Source organism: Anopheles ziemanni, chromosome 3 (assembly GCF_943734765.1).
Source record: "Anopheles ziemanni chromosome 3, idAnoZiCoDA_A2_x.2, whole genome shotgun sequence".
Lineage (NCBI taxonomy): Eukaryota > Metazoa > Arthropoda > Insecta > Diptera > Culicidae > Anopheles > Anopheles ziemanni.
In genome coordinates this window covers 3,427,377-3,446,531 of record NC_080706.1, presented here as the reverse complement: position 1 = coordinate 3,446,531, position 19,155 = coordinate 3,427,377, and the positions used below count along the sequence as shown (strand labels likewise).

Genomic DNA, 19,155 nt, shown 5'->3' with positions numbered 1-19,155 from the left:
AGACTCGATCGGTCGCAGGAGCCTATGACGCGTGTGTGGCTATCACAATCCTATAAAAGCTGCTCCGTTTTCATCTCCAGGTTTAGCGATCGAAGCCGCACAACAAAAAACGATGGGAAAACATTTCAATGTGTCCCAATCTTTTAGCTTTAAATATTTGTGTTAATTCTCTCTCTCTCTCTCAAACGAAACCGCGAAGGAATGAAGCCTAGCTGGCGCTTGGTCTTGCAAGCTTAAAACGACATTTAAACACTACCCACACACCATATCCCGATTGTTTTACTTTTTTACATTAACTGCACACCGAAGGAAAAGGTGCCGCTGCCTACTTATAGCCTAAAGCAATCTAACAGTAGTAATAGTCGTATGTTCGGTTGGCTCGTTCTTAACGGGCCTATCTCTTCCTCACCCTTCCTCCCTCGATTGGATTACGTCGACTTATAGCTCGTAGCACTAGAGACTAAAGAGACTGCGGACTCGTGCCAACAGTCACCGCTTGTAGAGCGAGTCTTTGCCACCGCGGAGTAGCGATCCGCCGCCACCACCACCGCCTCCCGATCCCCCCGGTGGCGCCTTGAAGAACCCGAGCACATCGAGCGTACGGCGCGTCCGCTGGATCAGCTCGTCCTTGTACTTCCAGATGGTGGTGTCGCGCACCTGATTCTCCTTGAACTCTTCGCAGCTCTTCTTGAGCGTCCGGACGCAGTCGGCCCGGTAGTGCTGCAGCTGCGCATCGTCCGTACTGACCGGGTAGGAATGGCAAGTGCCACCGAGGCACGCGATCGGGAAGTGGTTGTGCAGAGTCAGCACCCGCTCCGGGTTGTGGAAGCACTTGACGTACTGGTTCGGCTTGGTGTAGTTTTTCGCACGCGTCACGTGCTGCAGCATGTGCATGTAGCGTGGCGTGTCCTTCGCCCACTCGTGCTCGTGCTGATCCCGGTCGAAGAAGTACACGTTGCGCACGTTGTAGCTCGGGTAGGTGTCGTTCTTCAGCTTCATGCCTTTCGCCACGACACGCTCCATCAGGTCGTGCCAGGTGCGATCCTCGTCCATCTTCGGCATGATCACCTCGTCGATGTCGAGCAAGGCGATGAAATTATACTTGTACATGTTCTTGTACAGGCAGTCGTTGTACGGGATCAGCTCGTTCTGTCGCTTGTGCGTCGTTTTCTTCGAGAGGAAAAGATGCTGGAAACCGGGCACGTTCGGTTGGCCACCGGGTAACGTCAGCGGGGTCACATGCACCCGATCCTGCTCCTCGTAGTACCGCAACACCTTGGAGATGTTCGGGTGGACCTGCAGCTCGTAAAAGAACACCTTATCCGCACCGAGAATGCCGAGTAGCTCGATCCACTCGACCAACCGCACCGAAAGGTCGTCGTACAGAAAGTCCAGCCCCTTCACGCACACCGCAAAACCGCGCTTTTCATCGTCAAGTGGACGATCGTACAGCACCCGTAGGTTGTTCGTGGCCGTATCGCACTGCTTCTCCACCAGCGACACCGATGCCGGCACCAGTCCACGGAACGGTTTCGGGATCTGGCAGGCGATCAGATACGGCTGGTAGATGCCCTGCTTGTAGTTGCCCCACTTGTTGAACCAAATGTACTTGTACTCGAACGTCTTCACGATGAACGGCTCCTTCTGGCCGTCGAACCAAAGCTGGCAGAAGGTCTTCACCCGCGGCTCGATCCGATCGATCATGCCGAGGATTCGCACGGCCGGTCCGATGCGCGACCGCTTCCGGATGTCGTAGTACGCACCGAACAGCTGAAACGTTCCGTTCGAGCTGCGCAGCGTCTGCCAGTAGATGTTGTTGAACTCGAGCTCGAAGATCGACGGGTAACGGGCGCATGTGGCCTTCTTCTGTACCGCGTTCTTGTGCTTGCTCCAGTAGGCGATCGGGAGTGAGGGTAACCGTGACTCCACGTCCTTCACCAGCTGCTCGTCGTCGATCACTGCAAGACGGGGAGGGAAAACATAACGACATGAATATTAATTGCGAACGCTCTCTCTCTCTCTCTTGGCTCGGGGTGCAGAACACCGCGTCTTTGGGAATTAATGACACACGTTCCGTTTATTTGCGAAATGGGGGAAGAAATAGTTGGAGGTGTGTGATAATAAAGTACCGTCACGTCCGGGGACTATAGTGAATCGCCACATAGCTCCAGGAAGGGCCGTTAAACTCGACGTAAATACTTTGTCACGTGGAAATCAATTACAAGCCGTGAGCACACGTGACAGGAAAAAGCAACACTATTTGCCTTTCCAACCGGTTTCTAATCAATCAACCTTTCCCAGCGGAGGTTGAAACTTGCCGTTGTTCGCTCCGAGGAGAGGATTTAACTAAAAATAAATGTTCCATCAATGGCACGATCGCGAGCTCCAGTATAACAACATACTCCGAATTTGAAACTGCGCTTATGTAGCCTTGATTGCGGATCGCACAATTCAACAACAAGCAACCTTCGATTCGATCCAATAACAACAACTCCAATAAGCCAGCCACACGTCCCATGGTCGGATCGTGTTTAGCAGTTACTTATTGCGTCAAAACAAAAACACCATGACCATGACTGGACGTGACCATAGCCTAACTTGCCAGTAGTTGCCAAGCCGCACAAGTCCGGTAGCCTGCATCCTCGCTTTTTCTGAGTTTTGGTTGGAGGTGTTGGAATCTCTTTCCTTTTCCAGACATTGAAATCAAATAAAAACAGGTGCAACCATGTTGACGTCGTCCACATGCTGTTGAAAACATCGTTATATCTTATCTAGCTAAATCTATTCCTTTGCAGATGGAAGCACATCTTAAACGGATGGAGTTCCTGAATCTTAGAAAGCTGAAACCCCGACGGGATTAGTGGCGATAAAAGACTGTGATTTATGCTCTTCATGGTCCAATTTTTTACGTACACCAACTCTGCGTAGCTTGAACAACCGAAAAAGAAATCCAAGGAAACTGGGTTACTCCCCGCAGGAAATCGGTTTATCAAACGATCTTAAGTGATGCGCAGTTTTGCGAAAAGCAAAACTAACGGTATGGTGAGGACTAACTCTCGGTTAAAATTCAACCAATCAAATATATTAACCTGAACTACGAAACAAGAGAATATGCAGGAAAAGAAATCTATAAACTTAAGCTGCCGCGTCGTCTCAGGCGTGTGCAAATTGGAATACGGCGAAGCGATTTATGCAAATCCGAACGATCCCCTAGGAGTTCGTCGCGCGGAGAACGACCGGATAACGACGGCCGACGACGACGGTGCCCCCTTTCTCCTCCTCTTTCTTTCGATGATTTTAAAATTATCATTTTTCATAGTACCGTTAGGAACCACTCGCTCTGCCGTCTCTATTTCCCGGTGACAGGCAAGGCGGAGATGCGCTGCTAAAACACCTCCCATCATCATCATGTGTGTGTGTGTGTGGTATATATTTTATCAGCTTCACCATTAGCGCTCCATTCCTCCATGGTCCGATGGTGGATTAAATGTTGAAAATATCTCCAGCTCATTAACCGTTCCGGAGAGAACACCGGATGCGTTAGCCTCGGGGGCCGTGACCATGTCTAAGAACCGGGGAGGTTGGCGAGATAATGGAGTAAATCTCCACAGTCCATTTCCTCGGCGTTCTTTTCTCCTTTCCCCGTCGCAATGTAGAATATGATCGTGGACTGGAGGAGGTGGTTCGTTATCTCTACGAGATCTGTGCAGTCTTCTAGTTGGCTTAAGGTTTATTTACTGATCGTGCCAAAAACTTGCGTCAGAAACAACACGACTCCACACACGGAATGGGGCGTAGTTTTGTCCATAGCGGGACTTATCACTACACACTGCGCTACGGTTTGTCTGCCTGCCGTGTGTTTTTGTCCGTGTGCTCCGATTCCGAGTCTGGTTTTTATCCGCGAATGTGGAGTTCGAATTCGGGACAGCGCGTGATGAATTCCCTCCTCCCTTCCGTTCGGACCATTCCGTTGCGCACTAAAATCAACGCGAGTCACGTGGTCGGTGGGCGTATGAGTTCCTCCATGACTCCGGCTCTCCTTCTCTGTCTTCTTCCTTTCACCCGTGACCTACACGAGCTTCATAACCTCATTCCCGTTTCTCGAATTCGGTAGGCCAGAGCTAAGTCTTCGGAGTCCTAGCAATGGGAAGCTGACTGAATGGGGTAAGAAAAGGGAAACCAAAGTCCAAGATGGGCTTAACACCCACAACGATGGCGCCATTTACCGATAGACTTCGAAAAGGCACAAACTTTCTCACTTAATCTTAGCTGTCCGCGAAGTGCGGCATCCAGAATTGGTAAGAATGCGCCACGATCCGTCGCCAAGCTCTGAAAGGGACGACTCTTGGCAGAGGGGCAGGTCGGTCTCGCCACTCACTCGCCCATCACGATGTACAGTTAGTTGATCTAAATCCCAAACTCCCAGAGTTTGCCTACCCAGATCGCCCCAAGACGGAAAGAAGGCGAACCCGCGATAAATCAATAGATGAAAACGTAGACGACGACGACGACGACGACGATGAAGCCACACTTCGATGACGATGACGATGATGATTGGCCAGGTGGACGAAAATAGGCAAAAATCGGAACGGCCCTACATGGTGAGTGCTAACTCATGTGTGTGTGTGTGCGCGTGTGTGAAAGTCCCCTCCTCCTCCTCTTCCTTACGAGTTCGCATCACCTGAAATGGCCCCATTGATGAACCAAAGATTCCATTCCGCAGTCGATTCGTGAGGGCCACTTAGGGTCACAGCTGAGGTTCGCTGTCCGGAAAATGTGTGACACGGGGCAAGAGTGTGTGTGTGTCGGATAGGACGACCTGAAACGAGGTCTACGGGACGGGAAGTGACTTTAGAGGTCGCGGTAATTTATATATTTTGTCTTCGTGTCCCCAAACATCTCAACCTCTTTCCATTCCCGTGCATGAAGTAAAAGGAAGTCGCAATCGTTTCCATTTTCCTGTCTCAATTCCTCAAATTCCAATGGATCGACGATTTGGCCGCCCGGTATGCGGAATTCAAAGCAACAAGTGGACGCAAATGACGCGTTCCCAAGCCTCTTGCCCCCCCTTCAGGTAGTGACGGTCAAAACAAGCTCACAGAAACAGTTTGTTTTTGTAGATCCTATCTCCACTTGGCCGTGATTTGTGTTTTTGTGGCCCTCATTCCACAGTCAAATGGATAACTTATTGGGTTTATCTATCAAAGCTGGTAAATGGGAGCAGAGAATTTGTCATCGAATTCGTTCAGCTTTAAAGTGGCACACTGTTTCGCTCCGATTTGGGTCAATGATATTCTGGACAAGTCGGATAAAGTGGATAAGCTCGAACTTAATCTTGGATCCGATTTGTAGCCTACAAGAAATGGAGTATCCGCTGTCGGGGAAACTCGGCTACATTAGAAAGTTCTATTTTTTTTTAGAATTGCACAAAATACTTGTATCATGGCATTTAAAACACTAGGTTGAAGTAATTGTTTTTTGTGGGTAAACTTGGAACTGTGATAAACTTCTTGGACTTAAGACTTGGAAAGTGATAAAACGTTGGAACGGTTCGTTCTTCTCTTCTTACTGCCCACCCACAGCAAATCTTTCCCGTTTTCCCCTCCGAATGTGTCACCCGGAGAGTCATTAAAAATTTACGACCGATCCGTTGTTAAACTTCGGGATTCGTCACGCAGAGACCTTCCCCATTTTGTTCGGCTCGCTTCTTCTGATCGTAAGTTGTCGATGAGTTGGCCCAGGCGTGTGCATGTAAATAACTTTGTCCTGGCGTACAACACAGTTTACGACCCGGTTGTGGCATCTTCGATAATCGACCGGGCTTCAAACATTCCTGCCAGAAACAGATTGTCACCAACGCCCGGGTCGACGTCTGCGGCACTCGGATAATTTAGTTCCATGTACGAAAACAGACATGCTCGAGAATACGGGGGGCCAGAAGAACGGTCTACAACTGTGGACGACAAACATTGTAAATTAAGCTCGGCCCACGAACAGTGACAAGCTGGGAACCAACATAAGGCGCGTCAGAACTTTTCGGCAAATGTTTAACGTTCGCACTATTCCATTTCCAAACACCGAAAAACTATTCCTATCGAACCCTTGTGCTTGTCCACCAAAAGAAGTCTCCACCGGGAAGGCAATCGTTAATCGTTGGTTTTGCGATAAAAAAAGGCTTCGGCTTTTACCGCAAATCATGGTAGGCGAAGGAAATCGATGTTGACCGACGGTAAACATACCTTTGTACCGAACACGCAGCAACCCGTGAGATAATGCGTTGCTTATCGTTGACGTTTCCGGGAATGATTATACCTACTTATCCTGGATCTTGCGGATATAATCGTTACAGACCCCCACATGAATCGTAAATCCACTGATTTACCAAAAAGTAAAATTAAGGATAGGAAATCCTGGTTCCGGTATAATCACATAGGGTGGGAACTTGGTAACTCGATACGATTTCTGTGATTTCAGTTTAAGCCCATATAAATTGATTGCAGCTGTAACACTCCTTCTGTAAGCCTCCACTCGAGGTAAAGACAATCTGGAGTGGGTCAACCCAATACCAGTCCTGTAGATGACACGTCCAGCGACGTCTCTGCTACATCAAATGAGGCATCTTAAATGCCATAAACCTTTTTTAAGTGCGCTGCTTTATTGCCTCCGTCTGCCAGAGGTAGAGTGCTGCTCTGGGCTTAATGAGCTGTCGACGTGACAATCAGACATTTACGTTGAAGGAAAATATTTAAACCTCCCGCTTTGTGTACGTGCTGTTTACCGAATGCACGGACAAAATGAACCGTCAACAGAACCCGGAGATCGTATTGATTTAGCTGAGATTATCGATTAAAAGTGGCCGGGTGGGGTAAAAATACCAAAACAATTCGAACTCTCCACCAACCGGATGCCACATAGAATACAGCATCTACTTGCGTTCTGGAGATTGTTTTCTCGGCAACTCCTTCATCGGAGGTCCGCCGTCGAGTGGTTCTTCGAACGAGGACCATATCATCGACTTCTTACAGCGTCGTTGTCATGCAGCCGGTGCATTGTCGTAATGGGTTGGTGAGTTTCGCATTTTATAGCCTCCGTCTTGCGGCGGAAGAATGCTAATCATCTTCATTCCATGGCGCGTCCACGCCATCGCGGTACAGCCACACTCCCCCCCTCCGTGCGGTGGGGGGACTTTAGAATGCGAAAAGTCTTCGGTGGGTTGGGATTTTCCCTTTTTTGTCCGTTTTCTTACCGGCACGATTATCGACGAGCACCTCGTCAACCCCGGCCATCGCGCCCGCCATCGCGGCCGGCGAAAGGTAGCGGTCGGTGGTGGTCGAGGTGGCCTCATTTCCGGTCCATCGGTTGTCCTTGTTCAGCAGCAGCCGCCCGTTGATGGGCGTCTGGTGGAACTGGTGCTGCATCACCTGGTCGCCGTTCAGCTTGAAGAAGCCCAGCACCAGGAACGACCAGATGCCAAGGCCGAAGATGAACTTGAACACGACCCGCGTCTTTGGCGACATCCGATGTGACATCATGGCCGGCATGGTGATGCGTTGTACGTTGTGTTGCTGCTTTTTTGCGGTGAATTCTTTGCCCCGCACTCTCTGCAAGGCGGTCGCAAGTGGCGTGCGTTTAAAGTTCTCTCGCGGCGAAACGGCAGAACGTTCTTTTACACTACTTCAAGCCGCAGTTCGAGATTCTCTATCCGTGCATCGTCGTCGGAGGGCAACAGTTTCATGGCGCACGGTGTTGACGCTCCTTATTAGCCGCATCGGCGACAGCTTTCTGCAATGAATCAAGAAAACGAAAACATTCCAATCAATCAAAGATGAAAGAACGCGCAATTCTGCAATATAGTGAACAAAATTAATATGGTCAACGATCGTGGGTTACTCCGCGTCGCGACTGGTTGTGAATGGAAATGAGACCCGGTGGCCAAAATTAGACAGTTCCATGGTGTCTCACGAACGTGTACAGAAGCCTTCCGTCTATGTGACACGCACGTGAAGCACCTCGATTTGATGAAGATCCGCCGATAACGTGTTCACATAATAAATCTCAACAGGTTCATCGATTCGTTGTAGCTACACACAATGACCCATGGGCATGGCCTTGCAGGTCTAGTACTAAATTGGCATTGGCATTGGATGAACGAACGCTACGTTTATGGAGACCCTCAACCTCACAAATCGCCGATATCACATCATCGCTACCAAAATCAAACTGTCTGTTTGTTCTGACAGATTCCTCCAAGACCCTGTGGACGTGTGGCATCAAACCCCCATTTGCATAATGTCCCATTATTAACAGCACCAAGCGGACGAACGTAACGCCGCTCACCACCCTTGCGTAACGCCTGTAACGATGTCAATGTCAAGAACGGCTGGCAAACGTGTCGCTGCGACTATCGCTGTTTGACGATCTGCCGGGATTGATAAGTAATTTGCCTCCCGGTCGGTCATCATTATTACAATGCTGCAAGTCTGGTTGCGTGTCGTGTCCAACGTGTCCGAAGATATAGTATCGGTCATAATGAGCAAGTTCAAGGTGAGGACAGATTTACGCCCCATACATTAACGTAAATATCTGACAAGGGGCACTTGCTGTTGCATATTGAAGCAATGCACGCGCAATGTACATGTTTCATCACGAGTACATGGAATGTTCGGATCTATTATTAAACGAAACATCCACTAAGTACATCGTAACAGTTGCTTCTAGCTTGCTGTTGCTGAATCTTAAACATTTATTAATGACGAATAATTACAAGCTACAAGATTTGTGAAACATCTCCTCTCCACATTTATACCTCTAATCAAACAAAATTCATATGGCACTGCTGCAGCAAAGGGGGTAGTCATAAATGATTGATAAAGGATCATTCAAACACTGTATTTTAAAAAGGACGGGATTCTTTTTTCCTTTGCATAATAATCAAGAGAAAGTTTATTTCTACAAGATTAATGGAGGCTCATCTTCATCCCACACGAAATGATAGGAGGGGGTTGATGATTACTCGTATCACCGAAAGGAATTCAAAAATATTTTACGGCGTAACCAAAAACATTCCTACGCAACGCAGAAACTTCCCGAAAACGTCCAATATTCACCACGACCATTTATTGAACCTGTTAACGAGTTCCAGTTGCGAATAAAAATTTAAATTTTCCTTCCCCGTGTGATGTTTCATAATGCGAAGCGGGTTATTACACGGAACCTAAGGCAAAAGGGCCCGGTTACCTTCTTCCGTGTGGTCCCACTTTCTTCTGGCGCCAAGCCTGAACCCCGCTCGCCGGGAGGGGAGATCCACTTGTGTTTGGGATTACATAAAAATTAGCATTGGCCTTCGAAGTCGTGCGTCGAAACCGAGGAAGAGACTGGCATCCGCCGCTGTTTTAAGCCTGTGTTTCATTTACCTCGCGACGGTGGTGATGGCCATCGTGATTTTATTGTGACAACCTAAGCCAAGCTGCAACGCAGTGCAGCCATTGCAAGGACGGCAGAAAATTGTCGGACCATGTTGTGAAAATGTAACCGACGGCAACGAGCAGCAAAATGTCTTACAGCGCGGACAACTCCTCCGGTACAAATCTTCTCCGTACGAACGACATTGGGATTTGGTGGCCCGGTCTGGTTTCGTGGTCGTGACATAACGATGATGATGTCGGAAAGCGGAGGACGCAGAGATGTAAGCCGATCTGCAGCAAGGCAGCACATTCCGATGTGGGCACAACTAATGTGTGCACGGGTAGCAGAGATAGTCAAAGAAAAACTTAATACCCCAGCAACGTCGGGAGGCCAGTTCCAGAGGCAGATCTGCATCTCGAGAGTTGCATCTTCCAGGCGGTGTGGTGGTGTGTGCATCGGGGGCAACGGTTTTCGGTCGTTCCATTCCGATTCGCACTGCTGAAGCGCAAGATCTCGACCAGGACCAGGGGTTGCCGTTTCCACGGAACTCGTCAGACCGCGCTCTATATCGCTCGGAACGACGGACTTCACAAGACGGGTTTAAGAGGCAGGCGGAGCAGTACACAAGGCAAATAAAGTAAACCGAACGTTCCTGTCGGACCAGTTCGCATATGAATATGAGACGACTTACACAGGCAGGGGCGGTCGCAAATAACTATCTACAAAACTTGCGTCACGCATTGCCCTGCTTGGCCGCGATGAATCAGGCGACTTCCATCGGAACGAAGGGGAATTTCGAGTGAGATTTCACCCGTAGTACTGTTTATTTGCTTTTTACATTTTTCTCCCCCAACCAAAGCGCGTCACGCGGAATCTAGGAAACAGAATGGGGAAGAAGATGGGCTGGGTGTGAAAACGGGTGAAATGGATTTAACATCTTGACCACTAACATTCGATCGTCACGATCGTCTTTTGACGAACTGGGGAGCCACTTTCGCGGGGACGTGTTTATAGAAAATTTGTAATTCATAAAAGTGGGCGAAATCGGCCACCATCATCATCTTTGATTACCATCATCATCGCGATCATCGATCGAAGGGAAGCGTGTTTGTTTTTCGTTGGCGGCACGTTAGAAACCTCCAATGAATTTTTATATTCGGTATTGGAATAGTATGGAGCATTTTTCGTCGCGATGTTGACTATTCGATACGGAATTTTAGACTCCCTAGGAATTTTCATATGGTTCGCAAATACCTCGAACTACGCAATTGTACTCAGATTGCGCACAATTAGTGTTTGATTTATTGCTTCCTTTCAATTTGCTGATAAAAACACCCACGAATGTGAGTAACGCAAATACATTTCTGTTTGCTTATATTTAGCTGTTGTTATGAAGTTAAAGTAAAGTTTTTGGTTTCAAAGAACGCGAACTTATCGTCGTTTTATCATGAAAAGATTGCTCGTAACGCCAAAGACCCTCGTAACAACATTTCTTCTTCTCGGAAGGTTTTCTAGAAGGAAACAAACGGACCTACATCCGGTTCCTAGAGACAGGACGGATACGATAACTTTGATATGGAGATAGCGAAGCCTCGTGATAAGGGTTTAAGCTAAAAAGTGATCAAGAAATGTTGATTTAAGATGAACAAGATTACTTTAATACGACGAATGCTCTTTGCCATAGTAAAACAAATCAAAGAAAAGGGAAGGAAGATTATTCTAATCCTTAATCATCGACGTTGAAGCATTGAACTGTTTTCGTATGAACTAATTCACAAAGTGTCCATCCAGTCGGGCAATATTGATATAGTGTAAGGTCTTACGCCAGTCTTTTTTAAAGACAACGACTGGTTAATCTAACGCCACGACCTTTCACTATCAGCAAACTTGTGAATGATTGAGCACGGTCATAACAGTCTTATGATGTGTTTGTGGGGAGGAATCGCCCGGGACATGTGTGCATATTCTACACAAGTTGAATCGAGTGAGGGTATGTTCGGGAATACATTTCCTTCGCGACTCGTTTATCTCTTTTCTATCGTTATCCTTCCATCTGAAGTTCCTTCACACTCACGCAAGCATGATGGCGAGAACAACATCTTGGAAGTCCTTTTTTTGTTGGGATGATGTTTTCTTTTCCTTTTGAAAAAGATGCCATAAGGAATCCATATACACAAACCCAAAGCCTGCCATCGATACCCAGACGTAAGAATAATGCCATTGTCGGCTGAAGGGCAGCGGGTAAAAGAATAAGAAGTTTACCAACACATGGTTCCAGCGGAAGGATGCATACCTACAAAAGATTCGAAAGGTTTGGGCCCGTGTCCTTTTCTTCGTGTCTTCTTGCTTCGCCTTTGACTATTCCGATGGCTTTTTGTTGCTCTGGAATCGGTTTCGGAATTTTCTAAATCAGATCCGTGCTCTCAACACATGAGCTTATCTTGTTAATTCACACTGACACTATTAGGTGGAACATGCACACAAACGGCAGCATCGGAATGCGATACGAACACGGCATGTACGGAAAACACTCCATGAAAATCGGACAAATTCCTCGCGATGCAAGCACCTCAACCAAAACGAATCTTTTTCACGCAAAATGAACCGTTTTCGCGAAATGCGACGATTGCTGATTCCTTTTCTTTTTCCCCTCCACACACACACACACACTTTGCTCACTCACGCGATTCTGATTTGGTTTCTGTTCGCCTCAGGCAGAAGAGAATGCTTAAGATAAACATAAGAGCATCAAGCACGAAGAATGATGGACCAGCCAGCTTGAAAGGAAAGATCGAAAATCTTATGATGCTAAGATTTCCTTTCCACACACCACGGAACTGGCGATGATAAGACCGGCTGGTATATTTATTTGCTTTTCTGCTCGCTCTTTCTCATCACGGAAATATTCAAGCAAAATTCACGTTGGCTGCCACAAAACACACCGGTACGAGTGATCGATGGTTGATTTGTTATTCTTCTGCTTATTTATTTATGCTTTCCACAACGATGCCATTCGGGCACATTCGGGATCGGTTTTGGGTGAAATGATTTTTCGTTTCGTTTTATCAAAAAATCTACCACTAACATTTCACCATTTTCCCATGCGTGACGTTCACGGGACGCACGTGCACGATCTCGAAATAAATCTAAGAAACACACTCGCAAGACGGCACACTGATTTCTCGACCCTTGAAATCTCATCCGAGCGCGATCGTCAACGCTCCGGCGACTCCGAACCGATGCATAGCGAGCGGAAAACCTGACTGAAGATCAGCTTCGACCAGGAATCCCTCGCAAGTGCGTACTGCCGCGAGACGAGAGCGAGTGAAAACGTTCGCCGGGCGCCATTCGCGCGAGAGGGAGATCCGCGAGATAACGGCGCAAAGCGGAGTGTGTGTGTACGTGTGTGCAGCAGCAGCAGCACGCCGCGTTGTGGCCTTTCTTCGCTGGCCGATCCGGAACGCCGCCGCGGGATCGACCTCGACCGAACAACGATGACGTAGCGCTGCTCTGCTGACGATGACGACGATGATGGCGGCGGCGGCGATGACGATGCGATGCAGGCTCCCGGCCGATCGTCGGTCGATCGATGGCGAACGGCCTCGAAATGGACGCTTCAAAACCGGTACGCATACCAACGTCATCCGGGCCGCGTCAGCTTTGCTTAAGCCTGGTGTATTATGTATCGTGTGTGCGTTTGAAAACCACTTTGATTTACGTTTCGAGACGTGATCCGGAGCTTGCCTGTACGATCGGTCCCAAGGAGTCGGGAACAAAAAGAACATAAAGCCATCGAAATGCATCGTTCGAGCGTCAGGTGCAAGAAAATCTTACCCTTCTCGTCTCCCTTCTTGTGTCCGCCTATCGCTCGAAGGATCTTCGAATGGGAAGTTTTAGGTAAACATCATCTCATTGCATCGTCAACAAGCTAATGGAGGATACGTTATTGATTTTTTAGAGGCTTTTAACGAGGAGACCAACGACATTCGCCTCTTTAATGGAGAATGCGTTATCGTGCACTGACCATCACCTTGGTTACCGCGATCACCTTTCAGTGTTCCATGTGTGCGTGCAGCTACAGTGGTCGATTTCGTGTACATTTGACCCGCAATAGGAGCGTAACGGACTGCGTCTGAAGGGTATAAATGGATGTTTCTCTGTTTTCAGCTATTCGTTTGAAGGTGCGCTTGAACTTGACCAAAAGTAAAAGGAAATTACGTGGAACCACGCTTGCCAATTTTGTTATCAGAAGTTATTAATAGAACATTGTTTGATAAGGTACCCCGGAACGAAGATTAAGTAACTGGAAGGAGATCGTGTGATTCATTCGAAAGATAGCCATAATCCGATGTTATCGATATATCAAGCCGCCCCCCCGTGATTTCCGCCACAATTTCGCCACAGTGGGTCATGTAAACAGACTGCAAGAGTAAACGGGTAGGCTCATGTCAAACGTACCTACAGTTTTATTAAAAAGCTTACCCACTGACGGACAGAAAGAAGCGTTAAATGTTAAGGTAAATATGAGATGCACAGTCATTTGTTAGGCCGAATAGCAGTACCAACACAGGTGTAAAGTGTCGTCCGGAGTTGATTCGAAAGCGAGTCGATTGGATAATCTGTTCGAGCCAACACGATCCAGGCGGTTCGATCGTTTGGGCGCGCGTGCAAGCCAAGCCACTTACGTAACTCCGGAATCGAACGAGGAAGATAAACGCCACCGGGGACTGGTTAAACTACCAACACATCCTTGTGGAAGCCATCCGATAGCAGCTTGCGGGAGGCACCAGGAATAATTTTTGCCGTTGCAAGAAATCACGCAAGAATAGCCCATCTTAAAACGATCAAATTGATAAGTTTTCGTGGTGGCTGGTACGAGAAAGAAATAAGCACGCCCAACTAAATGATAAGTATAAGTTCGTGAACGTTTAGTTATCATCGTCTGAAAAACGCCTCAGTCGAACGATGGCGAGTTGAAGAAACTCGCAGTGGCAAAAGGAATTTACGTAGCAACAATGCAATAAGAAAGGGAATCTGTTTTCGAGCCATTTTCGCGGATTCCAGTAACCGATTGTTGATTGATTGAGCTATTTCTTCTGGACGACTTCAAATCAGGTGTCTGATAATAAAAATATATGACTGATGTTATGTCCTAAAAAACAAGATAATAAGATTAACTCACAAAAGACAGAAATGCAACATCGTACAGTTCATTGTGGTTGTAGAAAATTCTCATCAAAACGGACTCTGGTGCACTTCTATCGATACCGTTCTCTTTCTTGTGTGGCTTCCTCTTGGAAGATCAAACACATATCGCAATGTTGGCTATCCCCGTGTTTTCCATCTGCTTTTCCTTTGTGTTTTTCAACTGTAGCACCGACGTGTTTGTGTGCAGATTTGCCCCGTTGCTAATCCTGACCCCATGTGTCTGTGGCTGGACGGATCGTATCGGTTTCGGACCATGATGATGTCCCGTCCCGTCCAACCTCACCGCAGGGTGCGTGTCTTTCCGCGACTGACGATATTTTATGTTATTTCCCTTTTGCTGACCACCATTTGCTCATTATTCTTACTCACTCCCGGAGCCTTGACCACGCGAGAATTCACCAAGCATCGGTTTACATCATCAATCATAGAACTTCTCCTCTGCTGCGCTCCTTCTTCCCTTCTCGCTCTCCCGACGGGAGTCAAATGTTCTCCTGATCCACTGGAGATCGTGACTCATTACCCAGCGTTGGATACCACAGGAACATCTCATCCCCATGGCGTCGCTATTCGCGCCGTTTCGTTCCCTCTGCCTGTAATTTTATACCCCATCCCGAGGCGGAAAAAGAGCTAAGCTTAAGCAGATTCCACCGCAATGTTTATGTAAAACACAAAGCATCGCCACACTGGAGGTTAGTGGGCTTTTGGGTTGACCAGAGGGAATAAAGTGTTTCACTTTGTCTGTCGCGTTGTGCCGGAGCAACCATTTATTCTGCCATAATCAACACGTAGACAGCCACCAACGGAAGATACGGTTTCCGTTATCGTTGGGATAAACTTGTTTATACCGTAGAGAGAAAACACTCCGTGTATATGTATATTTGAAAAAGGTCTAGCTACTCTGTTACATAACAAAGAATTAAGAATGAAATGGTTCTTTTGTCCTGTTTATTTGAAGTCATTCAATAAAAAATTTGAATAAATAATTCTTTACAAGCCCTACAATGATCACTGCAGTATAAAAATAATGAGACCAACAGAAAAGTAAGTGGTACCTCACTCACATTTCAAGGACTGTAAATTTCAATTTGGTTTGAAAAGAACATCAACCGCAAATGGCTTCCTATGATTTACCTTCTGTTTTCCTAAAGATTTATGATCCCGTTCGTTTCATATGTCATCTCGCAGTCATATAGTCAAGTGGTGAATCTGTTATCTGTTGCGTAGATTCATATCATTACGAACCGACTACGTAGGCCGCGCGGTTCCAGCCTCATTATTTCATATCTCTGGGAAAGCGATACGAACAATCCAACCGAGAACGGACGCAAGGCCCACGAGAAGATGATATGTTCCATGTTTCGAGATCGACGATGTCAACAGAGCAACGATGTGCTCAACTACCCGCATTGAAAGGCAGGGCCGGGAGAAAAAAAGGCCATGATTATCGCACTTGAACCTGCGCCTTCAAGTGGCACCTTCTTCCCATTCGTGGTACAAGTGGATCCGCCGGTGACGAACACGTTTTGTGTAACATTGGTCTCCGCCGGTCTCGTGACTGCGAACAAAAACACAATCTGTTCTCCGACTATCGCGATAAGACGACTTGCTGCTAAACCGTATTTCTTAATGACCTCTGGCTTCCACTCCTGCCTTAGTTTCTTATCGTTAAATATAGAGACACCCGATTTCATGCCGGAGGTGGTCGTCGCTTGGCACATAGTTGACATGCGGAAACATCACGATACCCGTGGGCATGGAGCAGCTACTTTACACTTGAGACGACAGACAACGCGCTTCGCATCTTGTTCAATTTGACGGCAATAATGCTACTGCCGCTATTTGGCAGAGATTTCGCCAAATGAATGTGACCTTGAATTTGGGTCCTCGACACAAGTAAAACGTTTAAAGGGTCCCTGAATTCGGATGTGTTTTTCCTGTCCTGCCACGATGAGGAGATATATTTTTTACCCAAAGATGAGTAGTCAGTTTATCGAGAGACTGGATCTTTAAGAGGCAAAATTACTGCTCATCTTCGTTGAGGAAGATTGCCCAGAATGAAGAAGCAGATGGAGTTTGGTCTCTTCAACCGATGACCACCACTTTTGGAACTCTTCAAACTCAATCCAGTCATGCCGCATCCAACGAACACATTCCGGGAGTGTGACCTACCAAAATTACCCGTCCAATTGTGGTTTGGAATTTAGACTTTTGGGAAGTGGCATACATAACTAATTTCAAGCACACGTTCTCCCGGTACATAATTACGGAGGAGTGTTTTGTGTGTCGGGTATCTACCGGGTTCCTAAGGCCTCCTCCCAACAAAAAGGCACCCGATTCCCAAAACAATACCTTCTGCCGAGTGCAGAGTGTGTAATGAAATGGCCGTGTGACATTAGTCGAAACTCATTATAGATGAAAACCACGTGGAAACCGGGCATTGCGTGTTAGCATTAGATTTGTCTCGTTTGTGAACGGGAAATTGAAATATTCTAATACCGGGAGTGAGCGCTTCCCGCGCGGCGAAACGAGCTTTGGCATATTGTTTCTAATTAGTCCTGAATTTCACGCCTGCACACCTGAGGACGAGGATGTTGGGTTTTGGGGCTGGCAGAATGAGCAATTTCGACAAAACGAACCTGCGAACGGTTGCGCAGCATTCCTTCCTTCGGAGGACGATGATGAAACCCGGTGGTTTAATTCCGTTTCCGGATTATCCCACCTAACCCCTCCTGCTCCCTTCTACTACACCATTCGATACGCCACAGAAACCACAGTCACTGTCATAACGAAACTAATTTCATTAGCAACTGAATACGATAAAATATCTTGCCTCAACCTACCCAGAAACGCTTGGTGAACCAGATACAACACAACGGCGAACCGTTTCGTACCTAGGAAGTCCTGGCCGGTTTCATCCGGTCACTAAGGACCTGGCGAATGTGCATGATGCATCTGTGATACGAGATGAGCTGCCCGGAATCGGCTTTTGCAGAGTTCGCTTCCGATCCCGGCGTTCCTCGTGCTCGATTAGTTCCCGGCCTACAGACATTGCCGAAAAAGTATACCACTGGCTTACGGTGGGGGAAAAGGGAAAGCGGTTCTGCAGTCGAAGACTTGCACGGATTCCGATGCCGTCTGCAATGCCTACTGCGCTTTTCCCCCGTCTAATCGGATAACCGTCACCGCATTACGCCAAAGACGAATTTCCTATCCTCCGTTCGACCCCGAGGCGCACTCTAAACACTCTTTCCCGTCCAGTGTCCCGAGCACAGAAGCCAAGGAGTTGTGTATTGGTCTGTGTTTTAGCCATCGCAAAAACGGTTGGCATCTTCCAAATCGTACCGCTGCCTTTCAGCCGACGAGTTGAAAGGATCCAAAGGCCACTGCCTGGCCACTGCTCTGTGTTTCCGGGTGCTTTGGCATCGGTTTGTGGCCGTTATGACTTGCTTTGGCCGATGGGGGAAAATGTTCCTACCTACCTTGTTGAATGAAAGGCTTCTTGGTCCGAGTTGAAATCGAATGCAGCGCCGACCTGAACCTTCTTAGCAACTCAATTAATTAGAGCCGCACCGGTGTTCGTGGCTTTCGACGACAGGAAACCACTACGAAGTGAGCCTTTGGAAGCTTTTCGCCCAAGCATTTATCCTGAAACCCAGCCAAGGTAGGACTCGCATCCCCGGGCCAAAGGTAGGAACTCCAGAAACACAACCCTTTTTCCTGAGAATCCTTGAGCGTTAGGTTGAAGTTTTCGCCATCTTTTGTGCGAACGTGTTGAACGACGTTCGGGGGGCGGACGTTGGGAAAGGTTCCTTATGAAAAAGGGATAATAAGTCTTCCCGACTCAATTATGACCCGTTCATTGTTTCCACCGGGACACGCAATGGAACGGAAGGCCCTCTTCCTTCGAGGGGATGTGAGGCGGACAGGATTAATTTAACGATCCCTCCGAGGCACTCTCGATAAGGATAATGTTTCATGACCAATAAGAAAGTTTTCCGCGCGTCCGCATAAAAGCTCGCGTGTCCGCGTTAATCAAGTAATGGATTTGTTATGTGCGAAGAACACGTTAACGAGCGTACTGATACTTCGGGTATAAATACGCTTGAGGGATTGATATCTGCTAGAAACTATAACAAAGAATCAATGTACTCTGTAAGAGAGGCGTTAATAAAAAGGGATTCGTTAACACTCTTGATTTCTCTATAAATATCGTCCCATAAAAACTGCAGTTGTCATTTATCGTGTGCTTTTATTTAACAGCTAGTGGCACTTTTCTGGTCGATATATTTCACAATATGCCACACATAATTGCAGCGTATGTAACGATATCGGCTTTTAGGGAATTTATACAACATCCTCCAGCATAAAGGATCAACTTTTATCCCCCAAGCTGTCTTATCTTTCATGTGCAGCGTATGCATTCATTTAGTATTCCAACTTTATCGTCTTCTAACTGTCATCGTTCGAATCTCGGGACCAAAAACCGTTTAATACTTTCCCACATATATTGATCAATTATAAACCGAGTACGAGGAAAAGTTC

At 47.3% G+C, this 19,155-nt stretch overlaps 1 protein-coding gene across 2 annotated transcripts in view; it reads right to left on the bottom strand.

Annotated features, from left to right (window-relative positions):
• Positions 1-177: 177 nt before the first annotated feature.
• Positions 178-19,155, bottom strand: part of LOC131284294 (uncharacterized) — a 30,994-nt gene continuing 12,016 nt past the window's right edge. The window contains exons 1-3 of one of the 2 annotated variants that reach the window (XM_058313147.1): positions 11,699-12,047; positions 7,247-7,782; positions 178-1,958 (exon numbers count right to left, since the gene is read on the bottom strand). In XM_058313147.1, the coding sequence (XP_058169130.1) occupies positions 490-1,958; positions 7,247-7,541 (1,764 nt within the window). In that variant the 5' untranslated portion in view covers positions 7,542-7,782; positions 11,699-12,047 and the 3' untranslated portion in view covers positions 178-489. Of the gene's footprint in view, positions 1,959-7,246; positions 7,783-11,698; positions 12,048-19,155 lie in introns of those variants that run through there. The other variant, XM_058313148.1, reaches the window with a different exon arrangement.